The sequence below is a fragment of the Orbicella franksi genome, chromosome 5, assembly GCF_964199315.1.
Source record: "Orbicella franksi chromosome 5, jaOrbFran1.1, whole genome shotgun sequence".
Taxonomy (NCBI): domain Eukaryota; kingdom Metazoa; phylum Cnidaria; class Anthozoa; order Scleractinia; family Merulinidae; genus Orbicella; species Orbicella franksi.
This window is the reverse complement of record NC_138149.1, coordinates 24,215,305-24,237,290: the sequence shown is the minus strand read 5'-3', so window position 1 is coordinate 24,237,290 and position 21,986 is coordinate 24,215,305. Positions and strand designations below refer to the sequence as shown.

The 21,986-nt window shown below is 39.6% G+C and overlaps 2 protein-coding genes across 2 annotated transcripts in view; one reads left to right on the top strand and one right to left on the bottom strand.

The window, feature by feature from the left end:
* LOC145487105 (QRFP-like peptide receptor) overlaps window positions 1-11,195 on the top strand; it is a 166,450-nt gene extending 155,255 nt beyond the window's left edge. The window contains exon 2 of the mRNA XM_081465825.1: window positions 11,153-11,195. The gene's annotated coding sequence lies outside the window, so the exon portion shown is untranslated. The remainder of the gene's footprint in view (window positions 1-11,152) is intronic.
* LOC145487108 (polycomb complex protein BMI-1-B-like) lies at window positions 115-14,757 on the bottom strand. Its single transcript, XM_081465828.1, has 10 exons — window positions 14,517-14,757; window positions 11,857-11,995; window positions 10,999-11,095; window positions 10,851-10,906; window positions 9,394-9,453; window positions 7,670-7,757; window positions 2,546-2,573; window positions 2,351-2,449; window positions 1,949-2,032; window positions 115-1,161 (listed from the first exon to the last, which is right to left on the bottom strand). Exons 2-10 carry the CDS (start codon window positions 11,960-11,962, stop codon window positions 835-837), a joined length of 945 nt encoding a protein of 314 aa, XP_081321954.1. The 5' UTR covers window positions 11,963-11,995; window positions 14,517-14,757; the 3' UTR covers window positions 115-834.
* Between the last annotated feature and the right edge of the window lie 7,229 nt (window positions 14,758-21,986).

Genomic DNA, 21,986 nt, shown 5'->3' with positions numbered 1-21,986 from the left:
CGAGATATTTTCGCGATGAATTTCACACTAGAATTTCACCACTAGAATTTCCATGCTTTCAGGCAAAATGAATTGCTTTTGAGATCAAAAAAAAGTGCAGTTCTTATAAGGCCAACCGAGCCTGAGAAATATTAATCGCCTTTTTTCCTCAAACACATCGAAGAATCTCTGCCTTCTCCATGTCAGCAAGAGAAAAAAAAATTCTCTTGATGTCAGCCAGTGTGCGTCTCCACCTAGCGGGATTTCACGCGTGTGCTTTCCTTCTGTGGCGGAGCCATGAAGGTGAGGCGCGAGGCCGCGAGGGAATTACACCATTTTCCTCGCGCGCGGCTTTAACAAAGCACACGCGTAAAAGAAGTCCCATCAACCAAAAGCTATAAGCAAGTCCCTGATGAGCTAGCTTCGTCAGACTAGTGAATGAAAGACCCAAACGGAGAAAACTGTTTGTTGGAAAATGAACTTTTCTCTATTATTTAAGCCCCCTCCTTCACTTCAAACCAAGATCAAACAAGACCGAGAATTCATGATAGTAAAATAACTTTGGCTTTCGCTTACATTAGACAGAGAACGGAACTGTCATCCACCCGCATTGACGCTTGTTGAACCACGCGCTTTGTGCTAATTTAAATTTACTCGTGAGAATCGTTAGAAGTTTTGTTTTTTCACAGCCACATTTCAGCCAATAGGAAATGGAAAACCCTTTTTCAAACTCTCATCTACTCGTTCAAATTTTCGTTTATCATTTGACCTCTTCGACCTCGTCAATTAACCTTTATCTACATAAGCATACTTCGTGTAAGCACCATCAATCGATCACGTGCACTACACGTGACGTCAAGCCGGAGACTCGATCTCTTTCGAGCATGGCACGTGATCAAAACTCGGGGGAGTGTCTGGAAATGAAGATAAAATGTCATTTTGTAAAATGGGTTCACTGTGACTTTCTGGCAAACTTGGCAGTTCACTTTTCGATTCCGTGACAGTTTCATTGTTCGTTGATAGTTCTGTAGCTAATAATTCATTCATTTTCTTCTTTCTCTTTTTCTTTTTCTTGATCTTCATCTTTTTCCGTGAAAGAATGTCAATGTTTTCAGTTTTACGAGGTCGCGCTGGTTCTTCTGGTTTTACTTCCAGGAATGCATATTCCAAATCTAAAAATGACTGTGAAAAGAAAAAAGTGATCCTGAGAAAACCCGCCATGGGAATAGAAAAGATTTGCTGTTCGTCGATAAATCTATTGAAAATACACTTTCTGTAACTCGAAACACGGAGAAAGTATTTTTTATTAGTTGTGGAAAACACTGCATGGAAGAAATAGAAAGCAAAATTAATCTCCTGTTTCAAACATCAAAATGTAATTCCCTTTGTTCGTGCCGTCATTACTGTCAACAGTTTGTGATAAGTATGTGCTCGTTTCTATATGGAGTTTTAGCATAAATCTACTAAATAATATAACATAATCATAAGCCAAAAAAACACTATTAATTTTCCAAATATCCTTAAATTTTCTAAATATCTTAACATTTTCTAAATATCTCGGAAACTTCTAAATATCCCCCAAAATATCCGGATATTTGTGGAGAGGCCTACTCTAAGAATGCATCAAATGTTTTCGACGACACTACGCCGGAAGAATTAATAACGCAACTATCACCGATGTTTTCGAATTTGTGTTTGAGGGAAACTCTGCCAGGGATATCACAGGATTATCGTGAAGCCATCGTTTTCGAAAAGCTCCGTTTTCAAAATGTTTTCCGTCCGCACGAAAACGAAAAGCCGGCGTTTTCGAATTCCTTCGGTTTGAAGACATTGAAGAGCGTTTTCGAAAAGCTCCGTTTTCGTGACGGATTAGTGTAGACGATAGGTCTAACCGGCCGTAGAAACACAGCTGCGTTTTCAAACTCCTCCAGCGTAAAGTGAATGCTGCCTTAAACACTTGCATTGTTACCTTGGCATACAGTCCATATATCCGCGACACATCTCTCATAGTCAGGTGACCATCTAATATCTCATCGCAGCGGATGACTTCAACCTAAAACGAATAAAAAACGATTAACACACATAGCACGTAAGGTGCGTAAGATCCCCACGAAGCCATCTCAAAAGTCAAGTTCGTGCACACTTGGTTTTTTTTTTTTTTTTTTTTTTTGCCATTTTGCAAAGTAAGGAAACCCAGTAATTACATTATCTGATGCGTGGAACGAATGGCGAACTTCGCAACTTGAAGTAGTTCATTCGTTTGTTCCTTCCTTCGTTCTTTCGTTCGTTCGTTCGTTCGGTCGTTCGGTCGGTCGCTTGGTCGCTCGGTAGGCAAATCCAATAACCAACAGGGAGCATAACCGTGTTTTACCTGATGGGTATGAGGAATGGCGAACTTCGTTACAAGAAATTTCTTCAGTACACTAACAGTCAGTGCTGACGGACATCTGAGATAACGGGTCGGGAAGATCTGAGGAAAAATGAAATGTTGGTCTTACTGAAAGAATGTACATTCAAAGTGATAAAGGATTTTTTCACTCAAATACTTTGTCATTGAATACAATACCTGATTTTCCAACCAGTTCCTCTTTCGTCTGTGAAAAAGAAGAAAGAGAAAGAAGAACAAACGAGAAAACTAAGGCTTCCATTTTCAGGTGAAATTGACTTGCCTCCGAAACTAAGCCGGTTAGCTTAAGGTTACTTCAAACCTTCGCGGGGCTACATTGGTCGATTTTTTTTTTGGTCAAGAAAATTAAAGTCCGCGAAGCTCAAGTTTGCATACTGTGAACTCTAGGGGTTCTGTTATTTTATTGGCTCGCGGCTTTTCAAGTTGACACATTCCTCTGTGAAGGCGTGATATGTTCATAAATCTTTAGAAGGCAAAAACTCGCACTCGTTTTTCGAGGGAATCCCTTCTCTTTAAATGAATTAATAGGGTATGCAGATTTGACGGTTTTCCATGAAATTTGGTCAGAACATTCACTGATAGATATGGAACAAAAGCGGGTCGGCGAATTCCTTTATTTGAAATACTTTCCTCGTGGCGGCCTTTAACGCAACAGCTTACGCGAATTTTTCGATAGTCGAAGTTGACAGATCTATAAAAAGATAACCAATAGAAATAAAAGAAAATGCTGACACAGTTTTGGAGATTGAGGCTTTGTGATAAACATTGCACAGTTATTTTGCATCAGGTGAACAATCGCATTTGATACCCGATTAATTCGCTGGAACGTCAGTCGGTCACTTTGGAGTTGACGGCCTCTGCCGCCTTTGGAAAGCAAAATCCAAAACAAAACATAATTTTATCGAATTCTACATTTTATAACCATTCTGTTGATATATAGTTTGTGGGGGTTTCCTTGAAAACAGCGCGCGTACGAATTTTTTTCTGGAGGACACCCGCGAAAGTTTGAAGTAACCTTAAAGAGTCCAGTGTGAACAAGAGTAATGTGAATTTCAATTTACGATAACAGGTAGAGAACACCTGTTTTTGATTACCTACGGTAACTCGAATCTTGCGCTAATTGGAATCAAAACTTATTTTCCCTGGATTACCTTCATACATTAACTGTAACTTCACCATGGGTAATGCTCGAACCCCCGATATTTCGAATCTCTCGCTAAGCCAAAGTGATTTTCTTCTCCATTCACGTCATTTTCTCTATGCCGAATGTACCCTCGATAACTCAAAACGAATTTGTCAAAGACTAAAAAGTCAAAGCACTCCGGAATCATTGCCAGGAATAGATTGGCTGTAAAGCGTTAGGGACTACTAACAGACAACAGAGGATAAAGGGTATAAGCTCTCTCCACCGCAGAGGCTCAAAGATGCTTTAGGGGTAGGGAAAATCCGCCGACTGATGTGAGTGCAGGCGCGGGGTTACGTGGAGGGCGACAGAAGAGAGTTCATCCTCATATGGGCCTCATTCTGAAGGTAATCCAAAAGCCACTTAGGATGTCAACGTGAGAAAAATTTACCACATAGGATTGGCTATGTCTAGACTCTCCTGGGATTTCTCAAACTGGATGTGATCTAAAAATGACTGGAGATGGATTACCTTTAGAATAAGCCCCATATGGGGATATTAACCCCTCACCCTTCGTCCTGTCTTGAGACTGTTATAATATACATTAGTATCACCCAACTAGTGGACTAATGCAAATCCTGCATTTTGATTGGCTACGCTACTAGGGGACTATTAGTAATAGTCATCGAGTAGCGAAATTGGCGCCATCGAGCGTGACGCTTTTTTTCGTTTATTCCCAAATAAATATTTCTTCAACTTGCATTTGCTAACTTTATTATTACCATTTCTGTCCGACTAGTTGGGTGATACTAAAACAATTAGACCCTTCGCCCTTAAGGGCCACGGGTCTAATTGTTAAATAGTATTCATGTGCCGTTCACTTTGTTTCGTCTCTGCTTTGATTTGCTATGCTGGTAAGGTATCTTTCCAGTTTTACTCTTTCTCTTTAATAAACCTTATCGAGACTTAAGAGTGCCTCCATGTAAAAATCAGACAAATTCTTAATTTCGCGGCAAGGGTCGAAAATTCGATTTCGCTAATATTCTTATGGTAGATAGGCTAGGGCATGACAAAAACTACTGGATAGTTTTTTTTGGCAAAATATCCTTTTATTTCAAAGAAATGTGCAAATTACCAAATTCCGTTAAAATCGTCATTTGACGCACCATTTTATTAAGCAAGTTTGAGAGCCTCGCATGCAAAATCACATCATTCTTCCGTCTTTAAAACACTCAAATATTTTTGTGCAATGTTTAAATGTGTACTGGGTTGATTTTAGGGAATGTTGCGTTGTCTTTTTGGGTGCAAAATAATTAAATTTCGAAGACATGTATTTCATTCACTTAAAAGTACTTCGTGAATATAATTAATTTTCACTATGTGCGAAACCTTCAAATGGATCAAGCTTCTGGTGGTTGAATCGCAGAAGGATGGTCTACAAATTCCTGTAAAAATTTCTTTGGGCAAATAATTGTGAGCGACGCGAGAGCTTTTCAAAGTACGTCAAAATGGCAAATATTTGACCATCCGTCGTCAAATTTCAATTTACGGGTTAGACGTACAGTTTAGCATGCGCCACATGATTTGACCTATGTTAAATTGAAATAGACACAGAGCTGATAATTTCGAAATGTTCTAACCTCATTTGCTGTAAAAGGCAGGTGCAAAACCGATTTGACGTGTTTCTCTCACCATTCGTCGCACATAAAGCAGAAGTTCGCTTTTGTTTACACAAGGTTAACGTCCGATGTACATCGCGTACTGTCAACCTATTATTGGTCGAATACTATGAATCTGTGACCATCTTTCTGCGCTTATGAACATCGCTGCATCTAGGTCTAAAACGGCTGAGACATTTGTAGATAGTTGCTTGCTTTACGCTTCGCCAAAATATTGCGTTTGTTCGATTGCTGACCATTGCTGATAAGCGTGTCGGCGCAGCACAAGCTTACAGCCGTTAGTTGTTCGTCACGCAATGCTGTCACGGCATATGCTGCACATTTTGATCTATTTTGTATAGAGTACTCTCGGGATAACTGAAACAGTTTAATCATTGTTCATCTGTTTGTTCATACATATAATAATATGTGTATATTTATATAATCGCGTTCTATAGTGTACGTGGCGTCGGTCCACATCACGTTTGTTGTACGTTCTGACGTTTCAGACAACAGCTGATAAAGCTAGTGCCTGTACTCACTAGAATTTTAAGAAAATCGCCATAAGCAAATTATAGATCAATGAAGCAAGAACTAGCTGAAATAAAAATAGGAAATCACAACGTGTCTAATTCGTGAGAAAAACAGACTAAATTTAATTAGTAATTACGTGAGTAAATAGCCCTGGCCATGCCATTTTATTTGGCGTATTTTGTTTGCTTAGTGGAGAGGCATTGGTATGTTGTTGTCAATACAGTCCAAAATTATCGTCAGTAAAATATTATAAATAAAACACCTATTGACCGGTTACCTCCGCGGCCACCATTTGGTCATTCCGATAAGGGTTTCATTATTGTCTTTACCCCTATTAAGCGGCCACCCAAAATTTAAGAACTTTGTTTTGGAAAGGGCGATGGCAGATAAGAGTCTGAAATTGAAGGTGCATGACGAGTGATAATTCAAACACACGTCTATCATGATTGTCTTGAATGTTCACCAAGAAATTTGTAGCCCGACAGTGAAAAATTAAATATTCAAGGTACACCAATCCCTATTTAAGCGGCTAGCCCCATTAAGCGGTCACCACCCATTTCCCCGAGGGTAGCCCACTGTATTACATGTAAACCAAAAATAATTGCGTAGCGCGAAAAGACCTAGGTATGAGTTAAGCGTTACAGTATTACGCAGGGCATGTAGGTAGAGGTGGTCGAGTAAAAGATAACAACAGGGGCAATGGTAAACTATTCATTCTTTTCACTTCTTAATTCAATCTCTTCCTACTCAACACGATTGTGTGCTCCTAGTGATTCCAAGCCTTACGGAGCCTTACGCATTAGGATAGAAATTGTCCTACCCCTACCCCCTAAAATGGGATGACAGCATTGCGTGACGAACAAGGAACCGCTGCAAGCAAAGATTCAAGCCATCAAACCATGATGATCAAACGTAATATTTTGGTGTAGTGCAAAGCAAGCAACTATCTACAAATGACTCAGTCGTTTTAGACTTAGATGCAGTGGTGATCATATGCGTCGAAAGAGGGTCACAGATTCATGGTATTCGACCGTTAAATAAGTTGACAGTTGGCGATGTACATCGGACGTTATGTAAACAAAAGCAAACTTCTGCTTTATGTGCGACGAATGGTGAGAGAAACACGTCAAATCGGTTTTGCACCTGCCTTTTACAGCAAATGAGGTTAGAACATTTCGAAATTATCAGCTCTGTGTCTATTTCAATTTAACATAGGTCAAATCATGTGGCGCATGCTAAAATGTACGTCTAACCCGTAAATTGAAATTTGACGACGGATGGTCAAATATTTGCCATTTTGACGTACTTTGAAAAGCTCTCGCGTCGCTCACAATCATTTGCCCAAAGAAATTTTTACAGGAATTTGTAGACCATCCTTCTGCGATTCAACCACCAGAAGCTTGATCCATTTGAAGGTTTCGCACATAGTGAAAATTAATTATATTCACGAAGTACTTTTAAGTGAATGAAATACATGTCTTCGAAATTTAATTATTTTGCACCCAAAAAGACAACGCAACATTCCCTAAAATCAACCCAGTACACATTTAAACATTGCACAAAAATATTTGAGTGTTTTAAAGACGGAAGAATGATGTGATTTTGCATGCGAGGCTCTCAAACTTGTGTAATAAAATGGTGCGTTAAATGACGATTTTAACGGAATTTGGTAATTTGCACATTTCTTTGAAATAAAAGGATATTTTGCCAAAAAAACTATCCAGTAGTTTTGATCATGCCCTAGCCTATCTACCATGAAAGAATATCGAGCGAAATCGAATTTTTGACCCTTGCCGAGTTATTTTCCATTTTTATGGACAGGGACTCTTAAGCCCTTTTTCGGTCAATTGCTTCCATCTCTCGATAGTTCAAACTGCCGATAACTCGAACCTGCCTTGATTTGCGTTGAAGGTTAAAGATATCGCTAGTCAATTCTAGTTATTTTAGCTGTGATGACCGTTGGTCTACCTGTAGTATTCCAGTGTTATACAAACTGGGTCTTCGATCTCAACCTCCTTTTTATCAGCCTCAACTTCATTCGCAGACCCCTTCTCCTCTAAAAGAAATAACAGATTAAAACAAGTCCAGTAGGTTCTATTATTACACGACTAAATAAGTTCAGAGGGCTAATAACTATAATCAATCCATTGCCGGCTCAATATTCAGTATTCGACCGGGCACAGTTCCGAATGATCCCGCAAGATCACTCACCAGATTTTTGGGTAGTTTCAGCCGTGTAATAAATCTCTTATTAACCAAACTTACGCGGGACCGTATTGCATGGGGAATATCGGCCCTCGGTCCTTTTTGCCCAGACCTCGCTGCGTTCGTTCCGTGCTGTCAAGGCCTCGGAGCGATATTAGGCACCTTAAGCAACAGACGTCGCCGGCCTGACGACGGCAACCGGAAACGTGACATTTCTTTCGAGACGTCACTGCGCATGTACAACACGTTGTGACCAGACGTTGCCCTGAGATCGAGAACGTGAGAACGTGGGGTTTCACGTCGCGACGAAAGCGTGAGTACTTGATCTTTTGTTTTGATCCCTTTTAGTTTACCTTTGTGCTATTTTGGTGCCGAACCAAGGTAAAGTTGCATAATGATTTCCTTTATGCTTAAAACAATGTTCTGGAAGTATTCCTGGACTCATTTTTTCTTAATTGAAAAATTGTTTTTCGCATGTCAAACTAGCCTTCAGCGAAGAGATTGCTTTCATCCAACGTAATGCCGCTTAGTATAATTAGTTTTTTTCAGATTTTCTCAACGTATAATCGGTAGATTGCTATAGCTTGAAATAACATTGATTTCATTTTGGCAATCCCCTCGTCTTGGTATTTCGTTTAACATAGAGGCCTTTTAAATCAACTCGATGAGTTTTGTATTCGAACAGTATACATGTATTTTTTAATGTTTACAAGAGCTGACAAACTTCGCGCTACCAAATTGTCTCGCCTGGATTTTATTTCTTGTACATACAAGATTATTGCATCCTTCGCAGAATGCTGTTTACGATTCTTTATCAAAAGAGCTGGCAAAACTCCTGTATTTGAGCGGCCGATCAATGTGTCGAATGAAAAACGCAGTAAGCTGAGATTTTGTTCAAAATCTATGTTTAGCAATAAAAGCTATGTTTAGCACAACAAGGTGTGTGTGTTATCTTGGCAGTCTAAAAATACGCCTGTTTTTTCTCAATGAGCGGTGATACAAACTTTGGTTAAAAATCGCAATTAATTGCTTTAGCAATACACGTTTTACGTGTAAAATAATTTTTGCTCTTTACATTTGACATTTCAAACCAGGCAAAGTTTATAACCTTAAATTGTTTCGTTATTTTTCGCAATGATTTTACATCTCTTAGTAAAGCGTGAATAGTATAAGGTTTTATTCCATCGAGTTATTTTTCCAACTATAGTTTATCTTCAACTCGTAGATGGAGTGGACAGAACAAAAAGATGTGATACTAGCCCGAGAAATCCTTCTTTAAGGATGTAACTTGCTGTCGCGACCGCAACCTGAAGCCGTTCTAGCCCCAGTTTCTTATCGGTCGTCACGTCGCCGTCGTCAAGGAAAACGTCTGTTGTTTAAGGTGCCTATTCTCCCAGTGCGGCCCTCGCGCTTGGTTAATAAGATGTAAGTATTTACAGTATAAAGTGCTTATCGGACCACCCACATATTTCTCCTCTGGAGTTTACCTGGCGCCTCGTTCTCCTCTCTTTGTTTTTCTTCAAAATCATGACGGAGCTTCAATTCAGCTAAACAAATAAAAAAAAACTCTTTAATATACAGTGCGACTTTAATTCAATATAATTTATGAAACTTTGAGAATGCAGACCGCACTACGTAAGGTAGTAGCCATGACTACAGTCGAAACTCCGGTTGCACCCACCTCTCGTAAGCGACCACCTCTCCCCAGCGACCAGTTTTCCAAAATACCAAAAGTTTTTAAGTCAGATCGCTATATTTGGAATCTCTTGTAAGCGATGACCTCTTTTAAGCGACCGCGACCACTTTTAGAACTAAAAGTTTGAAAATTTCTTTAATTTGTTTTCCGTAAGCGACCATAGAGCGGAAATTGGATAATGAGGTGTGGTCAATAAAATCCTTATTAGATCATGTTCAGTTCCTCCTAACGTTTAGACAACATTCAAGATTCAATTTGTAACTATCGTGAGACTTGCTCCGTTCGCCTTATTAGTTAGTTTATCAGAAGCGAGCTATGTTGCTCTAAATAAATGCTTTGGAAAGCTTTAAAAATATTTTTGTGGCTACTTATATCTTATGAGATGTTTTGGTGTGTAGTATCCCTGTATATTTTTACGAGTTGTGCCGTATTTTAACGAGCCCGTAGGGCGAGTCAAAAAAACAACAACGAGTAAAAAATATACAGCGCTACTACACACCAAAACATCTAATAAGAGATTTATTATCCACCTGCCGGCGCTAGTCAATAAATTTATCAGTGAAAGAGGGAGAGTGTGACAGTTTTGCGTACGCGCGCTGACCTGTCCGGCAAACAGGTTTTCTACTGTAGAAATAACTGTACAATATCGCTGTATTTTGTACTGTTATTTGAACGGTATTCGCTGCAGTTGGAGAATAATGACAGTTATTTCCTGGGTTTAGATGGGTATTGACGCATAGGGGAAGTCTCTTCCCTGCAGTGCCATATGCTAATGAGGCAATATTTTGACCCAATATGGTCTAAGCTCTCGTAAGCGACCACCTCCCGTAAGCGACCACCTAGGAGTGACATTTTGGGTTGTCGCTTACGAGAGGTTCGAATGTATTTCAACAATTGTGAACTGAAATACTACTTCAAAAAATAAACTGCTGGATACGTTTTCATGTAGTTGGCCACCGAACGAGTTCACTTAACTTATGCCTCGCTCGTGGAGGCCACGCGCGTTCCACCCACAAGGCACACGCGCGAAGGCCACTAGTCTGGAGCCCTTATTACTTAGCCTGTTCCAGTCTTTCAAATTGTCTTTCTATTCTTTCAGTTTTACTTTGTATTCTGTCAAACTTTATGCAGCCCGCTAACTCTGACCAGAGACAAATACTTTTAGTCGACATATCGGAAATACGTAACTAAAAATTGCCAACTTTCTTTTTCCGGAAATACGTCACTAAAATTCAACACAAAGCATACCCTGGTAGAGGCCTGGTACAAGTTTGAAGACAATGTCTTGAAGAGTTCGGTCAGGTCTGAAAAAAAGGAAGGAAAAATCATGATCTAGTTTTGGCTCGTGGATAAAAAAGGAAGTGATTTGACTTTAGAAACATGCAGCATCTCTCACCTAATATGCAGCAGAGGTTTAGTTTTGTGTACTTCAACATCACAAACAGGACAGTGATAAGATGTTTGAAGATACTTCACAATACAGCTACGACAAACTAATGAAAAGGAATAAAAATAATCTCTTATCTTTGTACCCTTTTCGACCAAAACAGCTCAAAGCTATACCCTTTGGGGCCGCATATACCTATATAGCCCATATAATGGATTACCTCCTACCCCCCGCCCCCGCCCGCCACCACCCCCACCTGGGCTCGAGAGCTGATGAACATCTCCGAAAATTCCCGAGGTGTATCCGAAGATGTACTCGTAATAAATGTCTTGGCAGTGTACTCGTTGATGTCCTCTTAGTCCGACTACCGTACAGATTTGAATTATTATAGACAGTTACCATGCTAACGGTCCGTACTTAGAAATCCTAACCAAAGAACAGCCAAACAGAGGACTGAAAATCGCTTTGCCAGGTAATAAAAAAAAAATGCTCGATTAAAATTAGCGTAGCTGTGACGATTCAATCTTGTGCGTTCCGTGCTCTATGCTGAACTTCCGCGTTTTAGAATTTATAACATGGCGTGTTAGTTAACATTGATACAACTTCTGTGAAACTAGTAGAGAACTCCTCAGGATAATAGTCTACTAAAAAAAGAAAACTCACAACAAACCAAAAAGGTTAAAAATAAACCAAAACGAAACAAGGATAATTTTAATTGCTGAAGACAACAAATGGCGAAATTTCGGCTACATTCCTCAAGATAATTCAAACCCGGGGGGCTTCAAATCGTTCAAAAATCAAGTTAACCTATACTAGGCCGGGTTTAGGGCTAAACAACGCTGCGGAATTTTATTTCGTTATACTTACACGAATGTAAACACTCGACTATTGTGGTAGCGTCCACCAAATATCCGCCACACAGAACACACATGATGTGAGCGTTGAGGTCTTGAAGTTTCATCGACCGTAACATCTTCCGGTATTCCAAATGACTTTCAATTCCTTACTGAAACAAAACAGCATTCGTAATGAACGAAACACAATCGATGGATGTGAATGAGTGATTTTTGTCCAAGAGAACGAATAAACAGGTCACACTAAGGGAAGGAAGTACTACCAAAAAGACACTTTTCAACCGGATGCAACTGACAAAATTTATCTACAACTTTCGAGCGCATTTCACATTCACCTCTAAAAGTTCTTCTTTCGTTGATTAACCCTAACGAATTCATGCCGGCTCTAACTACTCGATGGACTGAAGTTCATAATTTTCGGTGCTGAAACTCGCCTAGCTATCTGTAACTATCTGTAAAGTCCTCATGTTTAAAAAACGCTGGAGTCATTTTCAAAAGCGCGTAAGACTTCTGGCTATTAATTTACCAAGCAGTTGCTGCCAGTGTTTCAACTGTGCTAAATTCGGATCGAAAATGTCTGCTCCATAACATAAAACGCTGAATTTAAAAACTTCACGAGTAAATTTGAATTCCCATCTGGAAATTCAAACGCACGGCTGTGACCAGAATAGTATGTGATTCTGTTTCAGCTGGGAAAGCTTGAGTAAATTCGATAGAATCTGCCTGCACTAGGTACACTATGTTGACGAACTGAATGGTATTTTGAAAGGACAGGACTATGAAAACGTATCAGTAACTGGCGTCAAAGTTTGGAAGAACAGAATGATGTTGACAAGAGCTTTTGAACCGTTAAACTTTCCTCGATACCCGTGGACAATTCACAAATGTGGCAAGATATGATATGTTGTTTGCAACTACATTTATCTTTTAGCTATATCCGTCAACAGTAGTCTAAGAAAAATCGTGCCGGCCTTGCAAGACAAGTTGACTATATTTTTAAGAAAACTAAAACACTGTGTAGTAGCCAGTGAACATTGTATTTAACAGCTGGCCGTGAAACCAACTGAAAAACCATTGCTCGGGACGTTAAAATAGTTTACGGTTTATAGTTGATCTATTTCTGACTTCTGTGGTATTGTTTAAATTTTGTTCACAGGCTGTGCGTTAATTTATCGAATGTGTGTTTTGCACTCCAGAAATCGTTGCCGGTCAGCTAAAATGAACGTGTTGAGTGCGGGATTACATGTGCTGGAGTACTAATCCAAAAAGATGTTTCTTCTATAACTATTTTCTCCATGAGAAACAGCAACAAAAGCACTGGCGTTTCTGACCTTTTCTAGACGTTTAGCCCTTTGCTTTTTTTGTTATAGAACACGATAATCCATCTTTTATATTTGCCATCAGTTTCCCTGATTCTCTTTCAAAAGCGTGTCATCTTCGAGCAAAAGGCCGGAAAGTTGAGATATCCCAGCGTTTCTTCAAACTATGGAATGCAAGTGTGCTCTTCTTACGATAGACTCCGGGCTAATTCCTGCGAAACACGAGGCCTTATAATATCTCCCGACGTAGGTAAGAATATAGACCGATCAAACTCTCATTAGCTATATAAGTACATGAAATGAAAGCATCCAGTTTGTTCTGGCAGCGCGTTAAATAGATGCTTTCATTTCGACTTGACTGACACGGCCAAAATGTTCCATTGAAATTTCAATTTCAGCCAACTTGAAGACCGGCCGGCGAAATCAGTGCCCAGTAAGGCATTCGAGAAACAAAGCTCTGAACGGAGATAGAGCCGAGCGAAAAACAGACTTAAATTACGCTGGAAAACTCGGCAGTAGCCACTGTAACCAATATCAGGGAATCTAAATGTTGGCCGAGAACTTAAATATGTTCGCGAAGAGCCGTCATCCATAGAACCACCATATGGAGGTATGATCTGAAAGCACCGACAAGAAATCCAGCGAAAACCTCGAGAAATCAATTTAAAGGTGACCATTTAAGTTCCAGCGAGATGTAAATTCCTTGTATTGTTGTGCGACTTAAATTCTTTTCAAACGAAGCGCATAATTTTCAGGCCCGAAATTTATTCCGCTGCGAGTACATACATGCACCTCCTCTCTTTCGGTTTCAAAAGCATATCAAAATAAAAGATCGCCGAGGTTTTATCCAGGGCAAAAACGATTTAATAGCAGCCAAAAATGATTACCGAAGACGCTATCTAAAAGCAAACGATAAGACAATTGAGATCTAATGTCTGAAAAATTTGCCATATTTCTCAGCGCTACTATGCTGTCAAGACAGGTAAGTTGAGGTCGACAGTGACCACGAGCAAATTCTGTGTTCATCACTGAAGTTGTGTTCAAGAATCGGAATTTTAAAAATTGTGTCATTTTAGTTGAATAACTCTTGCAAGCGATAAGAGGAAACTGTAGAATCAAATGTTCCAGTTCGGCGTAGAAGTATGAGATATGTAATGGTCTGCTGGTTGTATGGCAGTCACGAAATGAATACATTGAGTCCGACAGTTGAAAATAACGCACATTTTGAACAACAAATTTACGACGAAAAACGCTCCAAATCTGCAAACAAATATCCCACATACAAAGTTAAATAATTTTTCTAACGTACTGGTGAATTCTAAGCTATGATTTTCAACAATAGATTAGAAATTACCGTGTTTTTCCTGACAATTTCTTGCTGGCTTCGAGTTGATTTCAACTAAGCACACGTTGCTGTTGATACGCGTAATCACGTGATCCGTCGCACCAGTCTCCCTTGAGGCGCGCTTACCGTAAACATCTGTTTTGATGCAAAACAACTGCGAGATATCGTTGCATGTTTTCTGTCTTCCTTTCCATAAGTAACCACAACTATGCCATTATTCACCACAAGGTTGTATCCTTCGATGCCTAAAGCCCTGTATAGGACCTTAGATTCGATCAAAGGATTTTCCCATGCGGAATCATCACTTGAACACTTATTCATTGAATTTTCATGATGGATATCATCGGAGACTAAGCCCAGCTGTTAGCAGTAATATAAACATGACTAACCCAAGATGAAAGTAAGCTTTACATCCAGTCCCTGTTTTCGTACATGTCAGTGAGCATAGGTCTACAATTGTTATTGTTTCACCCTTTATTTTTGTCCTTTCTGACTTTGACAACTAGACTCCATTTGTCGGCCGACCAAATGCTGTACGGTCGATATGGGCAAACGTAATTGTGTTTAATTTGAAGGAAAATTCCGTGTTGTCGTCTGCTGAACCAAGGACAACTGGCGGCTCTGGGTGTTAATGGGGCTTGCCTAACCGTGGCTGAAGTTTTCAAAATGCTTTAGTATAAAGTTCGTTAGAAACCTGGTGTGCAAAAGGTTCACTTCGCTAAGAGTTCGCTTGTAAACTGGGACTCTGCAAACGATCCGAATGGACTTGTCTATTTTTTTAAGACGTAAAAGTGTCCATTGCTTAGCTGTTCGACCTTAGCCTCGATAAGGAAATACTAGCAAGAATTAAATATAACCGTCATTGCACTGACTTGCTAGCACTTGTAAACGCTCGGGAAACGACAACTTTGATCAAACATGCATGGCGTTTATAACTCGAAGTGTTAATTCGAGGTAATTATCGTGATTTATATTCCTTTCTAACCCAGCTTAGATACTAGATGTCTTAATGATTTCCTATCTAATGGCTATATCGTGGAGAAGTTTACAAATTTAAATATTTATCTAGATAAGAATGTCTTCGGACCTGTAGTGTTAAAAGAAGAACGGCTCCGCCATGTAAGACGGTGGTCTTAATATGCAATACACCATGACTGACTTTGAATTTCAGACTGAGATGTTTTGACTTATTTCGAAGAACATTATTATAAACTGGCTCCGCAGCATGCCCAAAAGCTAAGTAAACTGGACCAAACAGCCGGACGCAGTTATAGCATTTCAGTTAGTTCCTTCTCAGTCGTCGAGGCGAGAAAACTTTACACGCAGTGTGCTGCGAATAAATGCCGTTTTTACCACGAGAGGATCATACCTTGTTTTCCCTGCTAATTAATAATCTCTCATTATTCTTATAACACAGATATGCAGCTTTGTAGGCTAAGGTTTTGGTCTTCACTTGTGAATTTCACTGAGACATAGGTCTGAGTGGTGGTTGACTGGAATGCCTCACCCCTGCTCTGAGGGTTTTTATCTCGGAGCGCTTGGGTTTTTCTCAGTCCATAAAAACCCAACATTTCTAAATTATAATTCAATCTGGAGTCCGAGGGCCATAAGTTTGTCAGTCACAAGACTGCTTACATGTGTCCAGCGGCCCTCGTTAAACAAAGATGATTTATTTCTTTCATTTTATTACCGACCGAGAGAGTTTAAATAGTCGAGAAGTAGTAACCGTTTTTAACCTTAGTGAAAAAAAAAAAATATCGATGTTTTCGGCAACCGAATTTCCTGCACCGAGGCAATCTCGTTTTGCTGTTAAAATAGGAAGGAAGTAGTGAAACATATTACATGTAAAATTAGTTTTATTTAAAACGGAATAAATAAAGCTCCTTGTTTTGTCTAATTCATCCCATATTCTGATCGAGTGCGGAAAACGTTTACCTGCCAAACAAGGAAGCCTGACTGAAGATATTACAGCTCACTGGGATTCAAGACCTCAAATGAAATATTTATCGATACTCAGTAATTGAGGATGTATAAAATTATTTATGATGTTTTTAGAGCTAGAGTTATTTCGCCTTTTAAATGCCACGGCACAAAACCCAAAACGTCTTTTTGTTCCTTGTAACATTGCACGTCACTTAGTGATCCAGTGGCTCAGCCAGTCGCTTCGGGTGAAGCCTTCGTGCATACTGGAAACTCGTCTGGTATTTCTGCGGAGACTTCTGAAAATGTCGCCGCCTGACTCCAGTTTGCAAGCCGGGACGGACGAAACCGCTGTAATGTTGAACAGGGGAATAAATTTACTTGAATAAACAGGCGAAACACAGGAAACAGATGAAACCTAGGCATTACAGGAATCGATGGAAGCTGTGTAAAGATCGTTTCAGTGTCCTTACGGCCGTACTGTTTTAATTTAGATGAAGGGGACTGGCTTTATCCGAAAGCAGGGGAAAAACTACTTATCTGAAATTTTAGTAGTTATAGCTTAGCTAGCTAGCAAGCTGCAAATTACCTCGTCTCTAGTGACAGACTGTAGTGGGTCAATTTGTTATAAGCCTATTGCATTGCAAATTGTCTTCTTTTATTGAGAACACCTCAACGTGTTACTGTTTATTTTGCATGGAGCTGTTCTGCAGGAAATCGTTGATCCAAACAACCCCAGCGTGCAGCGCATACCAGCGAAATCCCCAGGTAACGGTTAATTGTCAATAGGATCAAAAACAGTAAGTAATGTTACACAAGACCGAGCAATATTTTATGCAGTTCGTCACGCAATGTGGAAGGGACATAACTTGTACAAAGTGAAATGTGTATTGTGATGTAAGAATTTCGTAACGCATTTGTTTTCGAGTCATTCGCCCCGTACGATTTTGAGTTTGAAACGCCGTGCATTGTGTCTGAAAACTTGCTTTGGAACAGTGCAACTAACAAACTTGCTAGAAAATTTAATAATAAAGAGTGATACCGGATAACAAAGAGTACGTGACAGTTCTACCCACCGATATGAGCAAAGCTTTTGATTCGCTGCACCCCGCACTAATGATTCAGAAACTTGAAGCATGCGGCTTTCCTGAAACATCTGACTCTTTTGCGATCCTTTCTTGAGCATAGAAACAGAGTTAAACCGCAAGAAGCGCAAAGCGCATGGAAAGAACAAAAAAAGGGGTGTCCGCAAGGCTCCTCCTTCGGGCATCTACTCTGGAACTTGTTCCAAAATGATCTTTCGCTAATCTATTTATGTATGTAGATGATCATCAAATAAACACCAATGATAATGATATACAGAAAGCCGCCCAAACTCTCCGGCAGGAGACAAACAGAGGCAGTGTCACAATGGCTAGGAGAACCTACCGCAAGCCAACACTTAGAAATACCAGATCCTTACCATTGATCGGCAACCTTCCAGGAAAACCGCTGGGTATGCAGTGACAATGGAATTCGATGGACATGAAGTCAAATCATCTGATTATCTCAAAATTCTCGGCGTAACCATTGATAACAAACTGACATTTAGTGAACACACCTGTGATATTTGCAAGAAAACGAGCTGTAAGGTTGGGGTATTACTGAGACTACGTAATTTAATCCCATGGTCTGCAAAGTTACAGCTGTACAAGTCTAATATTTTGCCCCACCTAACATATTGTGATGTTGAATGACACTTCTGCAAATCATCCGATAAGACGAAAATGGAGAGAATTCAAGAGCGCGCACTCAGGGCAGTCTTAAAATCCAAATCGGAGACCTACAGCGAGCTTCTAACAAGAGCAGGTCTACCAAGTCTGTACCAACAACGGTTACAAAACATCGCCATTTTCATGTATAAAGTAAAACACGGACTTGTGCTCACTTATAGAACAGAAATACTAAATACTACCCCGAAACGGTATAATCTGAGGAACGTTGATTTTAATATTCCACGTTTTTGCACAGTGCATTATGGAAAACATTCTCAACGATATTTTGGGCCACATCCTTGGAACAAACTAGACCATTATGATCAGCCTTATATGACACGTAGGCGCGAAGAGGATCGTTTATTCTGACCAGAATGAAAGAGAGAAGCCTAATGTCAAGAGTCTTTAAGGTATTAAGAGTGAAGATCTATCACTCTTAATAGATAATTCAGTGTAAGAACTGTGATACATGCTGCTAGGCCGCTTTAAATTTTACATTTGATATATATTTGATATCTCTTAAGCTTTTATATATATGTATATATACCGTCAATCCTCGAATTAGCGTCCGGGGAGCTTATTTCAAATTTAGGAGAAAACGGGGGAGCTTATTCGAGGGGGGCGCTTAATCGCGGGGGGGGGGGGGTGATTTAATTTTTCCCAAATCGTGGCCTGACATGATCATTTTTTTAACACGTCATCTGCGCGTAAATAACAACATACCAGTGTTTATCGACATAAAAAGCTGATCCTAAACGTGTTCATAAACTGAAACAACGTACAAATCTAATACTACATGACGAACACTATACATCTTTTGTCGTCTCATTGCTCGTCCACAAAATGGGAGGAGGGGAGGAGGGCGCTTATTCCAGAGGGGGGGGGGGGCGCTTATTTTAAATTTCGGCCGATAGGAGGGGCGCTTATATTCGAATGGGGCGCTTATTCGAGGGAAGGGGGTGCTAATTCAAGGATTTACGGTATCACACTACGTTCACATATTTTATTTATTTATTTACTTATTTATTTTTTATTTATTATCTTTTAAGGGTTTTTGTTTCGAATTAAATTGAAAACAATTTTAACTTTATATAGCTAAGGTATATTTTATTCATCTGTAAGGGTTTTTGTTTCGAATTAAATTGTAAATAATTTTAACTTGATGTAGCTAAGGTATATTTTAATATGTAAATAGTGTCCCCAATTAGTTTTTGTAAGCTAAATACTATTGACACTTCAATAAAGTCATTCCTTCCTTCCTTCCTTCCTTCCTTCCTTCCTTCCTTCCTTCCTTCATTCCTTCATTCATTCATTCATAAATGCATATCTCAAAGAATAAAGAATAAAAAAAGAATACTGAATTCACAGAGAACGACCATCAAGCTAAGTCGCAAGAAAGTAAGAACATCGCAGCTAATAAGTCGCTGCTAGCCTAGCTCACAAAAAAGTAGAAAGTCGCAGCTATTCCGCAAGAAAATAGCAAGAGAGACGCAGCTACACTGCAAGAAAATAGCAAGAAAGCTAAGTCGCAGCTAAGTCGCAAGAAAGTAGCAGGAAAGGCGGTCGTAGCTAAGTCGCAAGTAAGGCAGCTAAGTCGTAAGTAAGTAGGAGCTGGTAAGCCACAAGTGAAAAAAAGTGGGAAAAATGGATGTCCCTCTGAAAGCTTCCGGAGTCCACCGCAACCGAAATGAAACGGCCTTGGTTTTTCTGCTTCATCAGTACGTGAGAGAAGGTCGTACTTTCGTGGAGTCCGTACTTTCGCTTAGTTCAGGTGAAACGTGTACCATATATGAATAGATCCATCTGAACAAAACACTGAGAAATGTTCTCAGTATATCATCATCAGAGCTGAAAAGGATACTGAAAAACTGTTGAAAATAATGAATCAGTCAATTCGAAACTTCACTGATCCCTTCGGGCCGTTCGTCCGCCCAACCCGCGGGCAACAAACCCCGAGCAAGCCCCGAGAAATACCCCCCGGGCTGCCCCCTAACAACACCCCCGGGCAACCTCCTGGGCATTAGAACATTTCGAATTTTCAGCTGGTCAAATTTCCTTCCCTCGGTCCAAAAATGGTGTTAATGTTAAATTGCCTCATCTGTACCTCATACTACGCAGTCAAATGCCCCAGCCCCGGGACATATATACACGGGAAGAATAAATTGTGCAAAAGAAAGCAAAAAAAAAAAAAAAAAGCCCTCTAACGCCCACTGTCAGCTTCCATTGTGCGGAAGATAATTTTTTGTATAGATATTATTAAACTGTAAATTTAACCTGACAAAATTTTCCCAAGCGAAACTTTATATTTACTGCTTTAAACCCTAAAAACCTTTTGAGGGCATTGCTTTTAATCCACAACGTATTCAGAGGGAGGTGAATAGGGGTATGCAAATCCGCCAATCCGTGCCTTTTTTCCGCCAAATCGGTCGATCCGCCAATATTTTTGTTCAAATCCGAAACCACAACCACATCAGGAAACAGAAGTGTAAAATTTCAAAGGTAAACTGGTAAATGTAAATGCCATTGTTAATTTCGCACAAATAGTAAAAAAAGCAGCATACTTGATGGCTATAACAAAGTACAATTCCAATAACAGTATCACACCTGAGTTTAAATAAGCTTCGTTCGAAAAAAAAAAAAAATTGGATGAACTCATTAACATACCGACCAAGGCTGAAGAAAGATCTATGATCCAAATTTCGTTTAGGACCCAAGATCCCAACATCAAGACAGGCACAATCCGGAATTCGCGCCATAATTTACAGGTAATCCACGATCCACTGTGTTTTCAAAATCCGCGAATCCGCCAAATCCAAATCCGGCCGTCGATCCGAAAACCTATTCACCCCCCCCCCCCCCCCAACACACCTTCAAAGAACGGTGTGTTGATGTCTCTATTTAATCGATACATAATTTCTATACATCAAAACAGGATGTTCCAAACAAAACATTTTATCACTTTGTTTCAAATTGTATCCATAATTATTTTCACTGTTTTGTTGTTGATGAGAAGTCAAGTTCCCGTCTGAAATTATAACTTTTAAAATTTGTGTCGCTTCGTTAGGCAAGTAACCGCGAAACTTTTATTGCAAATTCGGCCATAAATTCGGCGACTGGAAACTAAAACAATAAAAATTGATTTAAATATTAATCGGACATAGCAGTTATCGAAGACACAACACCACAACACTATTATACTAAATACTCTAACTTGATTTTTTTTTTAGTTTTAGAAAATTTTGTCAAATAAATGTCAGAGTGGTTTGCCCATCGCTTAGTCGAAAGTGGTTACAAGTGTTGCTTTTGCTGTTGTGTGGATTCTACGTCATAAGCCTAGATTGTCCTGTTGTTACAAAGCATCATTACCAATAACACACCGTTTTCAGGAAAGAATTAGTAGAGAAAAATCTCTCTGTTAACTGTGCACCATCAGTTGGTCAGTTCCCCTGATATAAAATTGACTAAACGACGTTTTCCCACACGAAACAAGAAAGCGAAATGCTAAACGATCCGGCATCAAGTGTTAAACTGTGGCTCGTGGCCTTTGTCACTAAATATATAAACGAATACTATGTTCCATGAAAGTGTTTGATTACTTTTCTCAGCGAGGCTTCTTCGCAGTATAAAGTAGGATATAGCTTTTTAGAAAACACACGATGTGTTTGAAATTCATATTGTATTAAAAAGACATGTTTCAATGTTGTTAACTCAAGTATGAAGCATGGCGAATTGGCAAATAAACGTGAACGAATCAAACAGCAACTGTTATCTAATTGCAAATTGCCACCGCAGTTATTTCCTAAAA

Bases quoted from the DNA above. Each gene is read 5' to 3' on its own strand.
- LOC145487108 (XM_081465828.1), bottom strand. From the start codon at position 11,962: ATGTTACGGTCGATGAAACTTCAAGACCTCAACGCTCACATCATGTGT. The intron at 11,096-11,856 runs GTAAGTATAACG...CCTTTTCATTAG, and splicing joins AGTCGAGTGTTTACATTCGT to TTTGTCGTAGCTGTATTGTG. The intron at 2,450-2,545 runs GTATTGTATTCA...ATTTTTCCTCAG, and splicing joins GGAACTGGTTGGAAAATCAG to ATCTTCCCGACCCGTTATCT.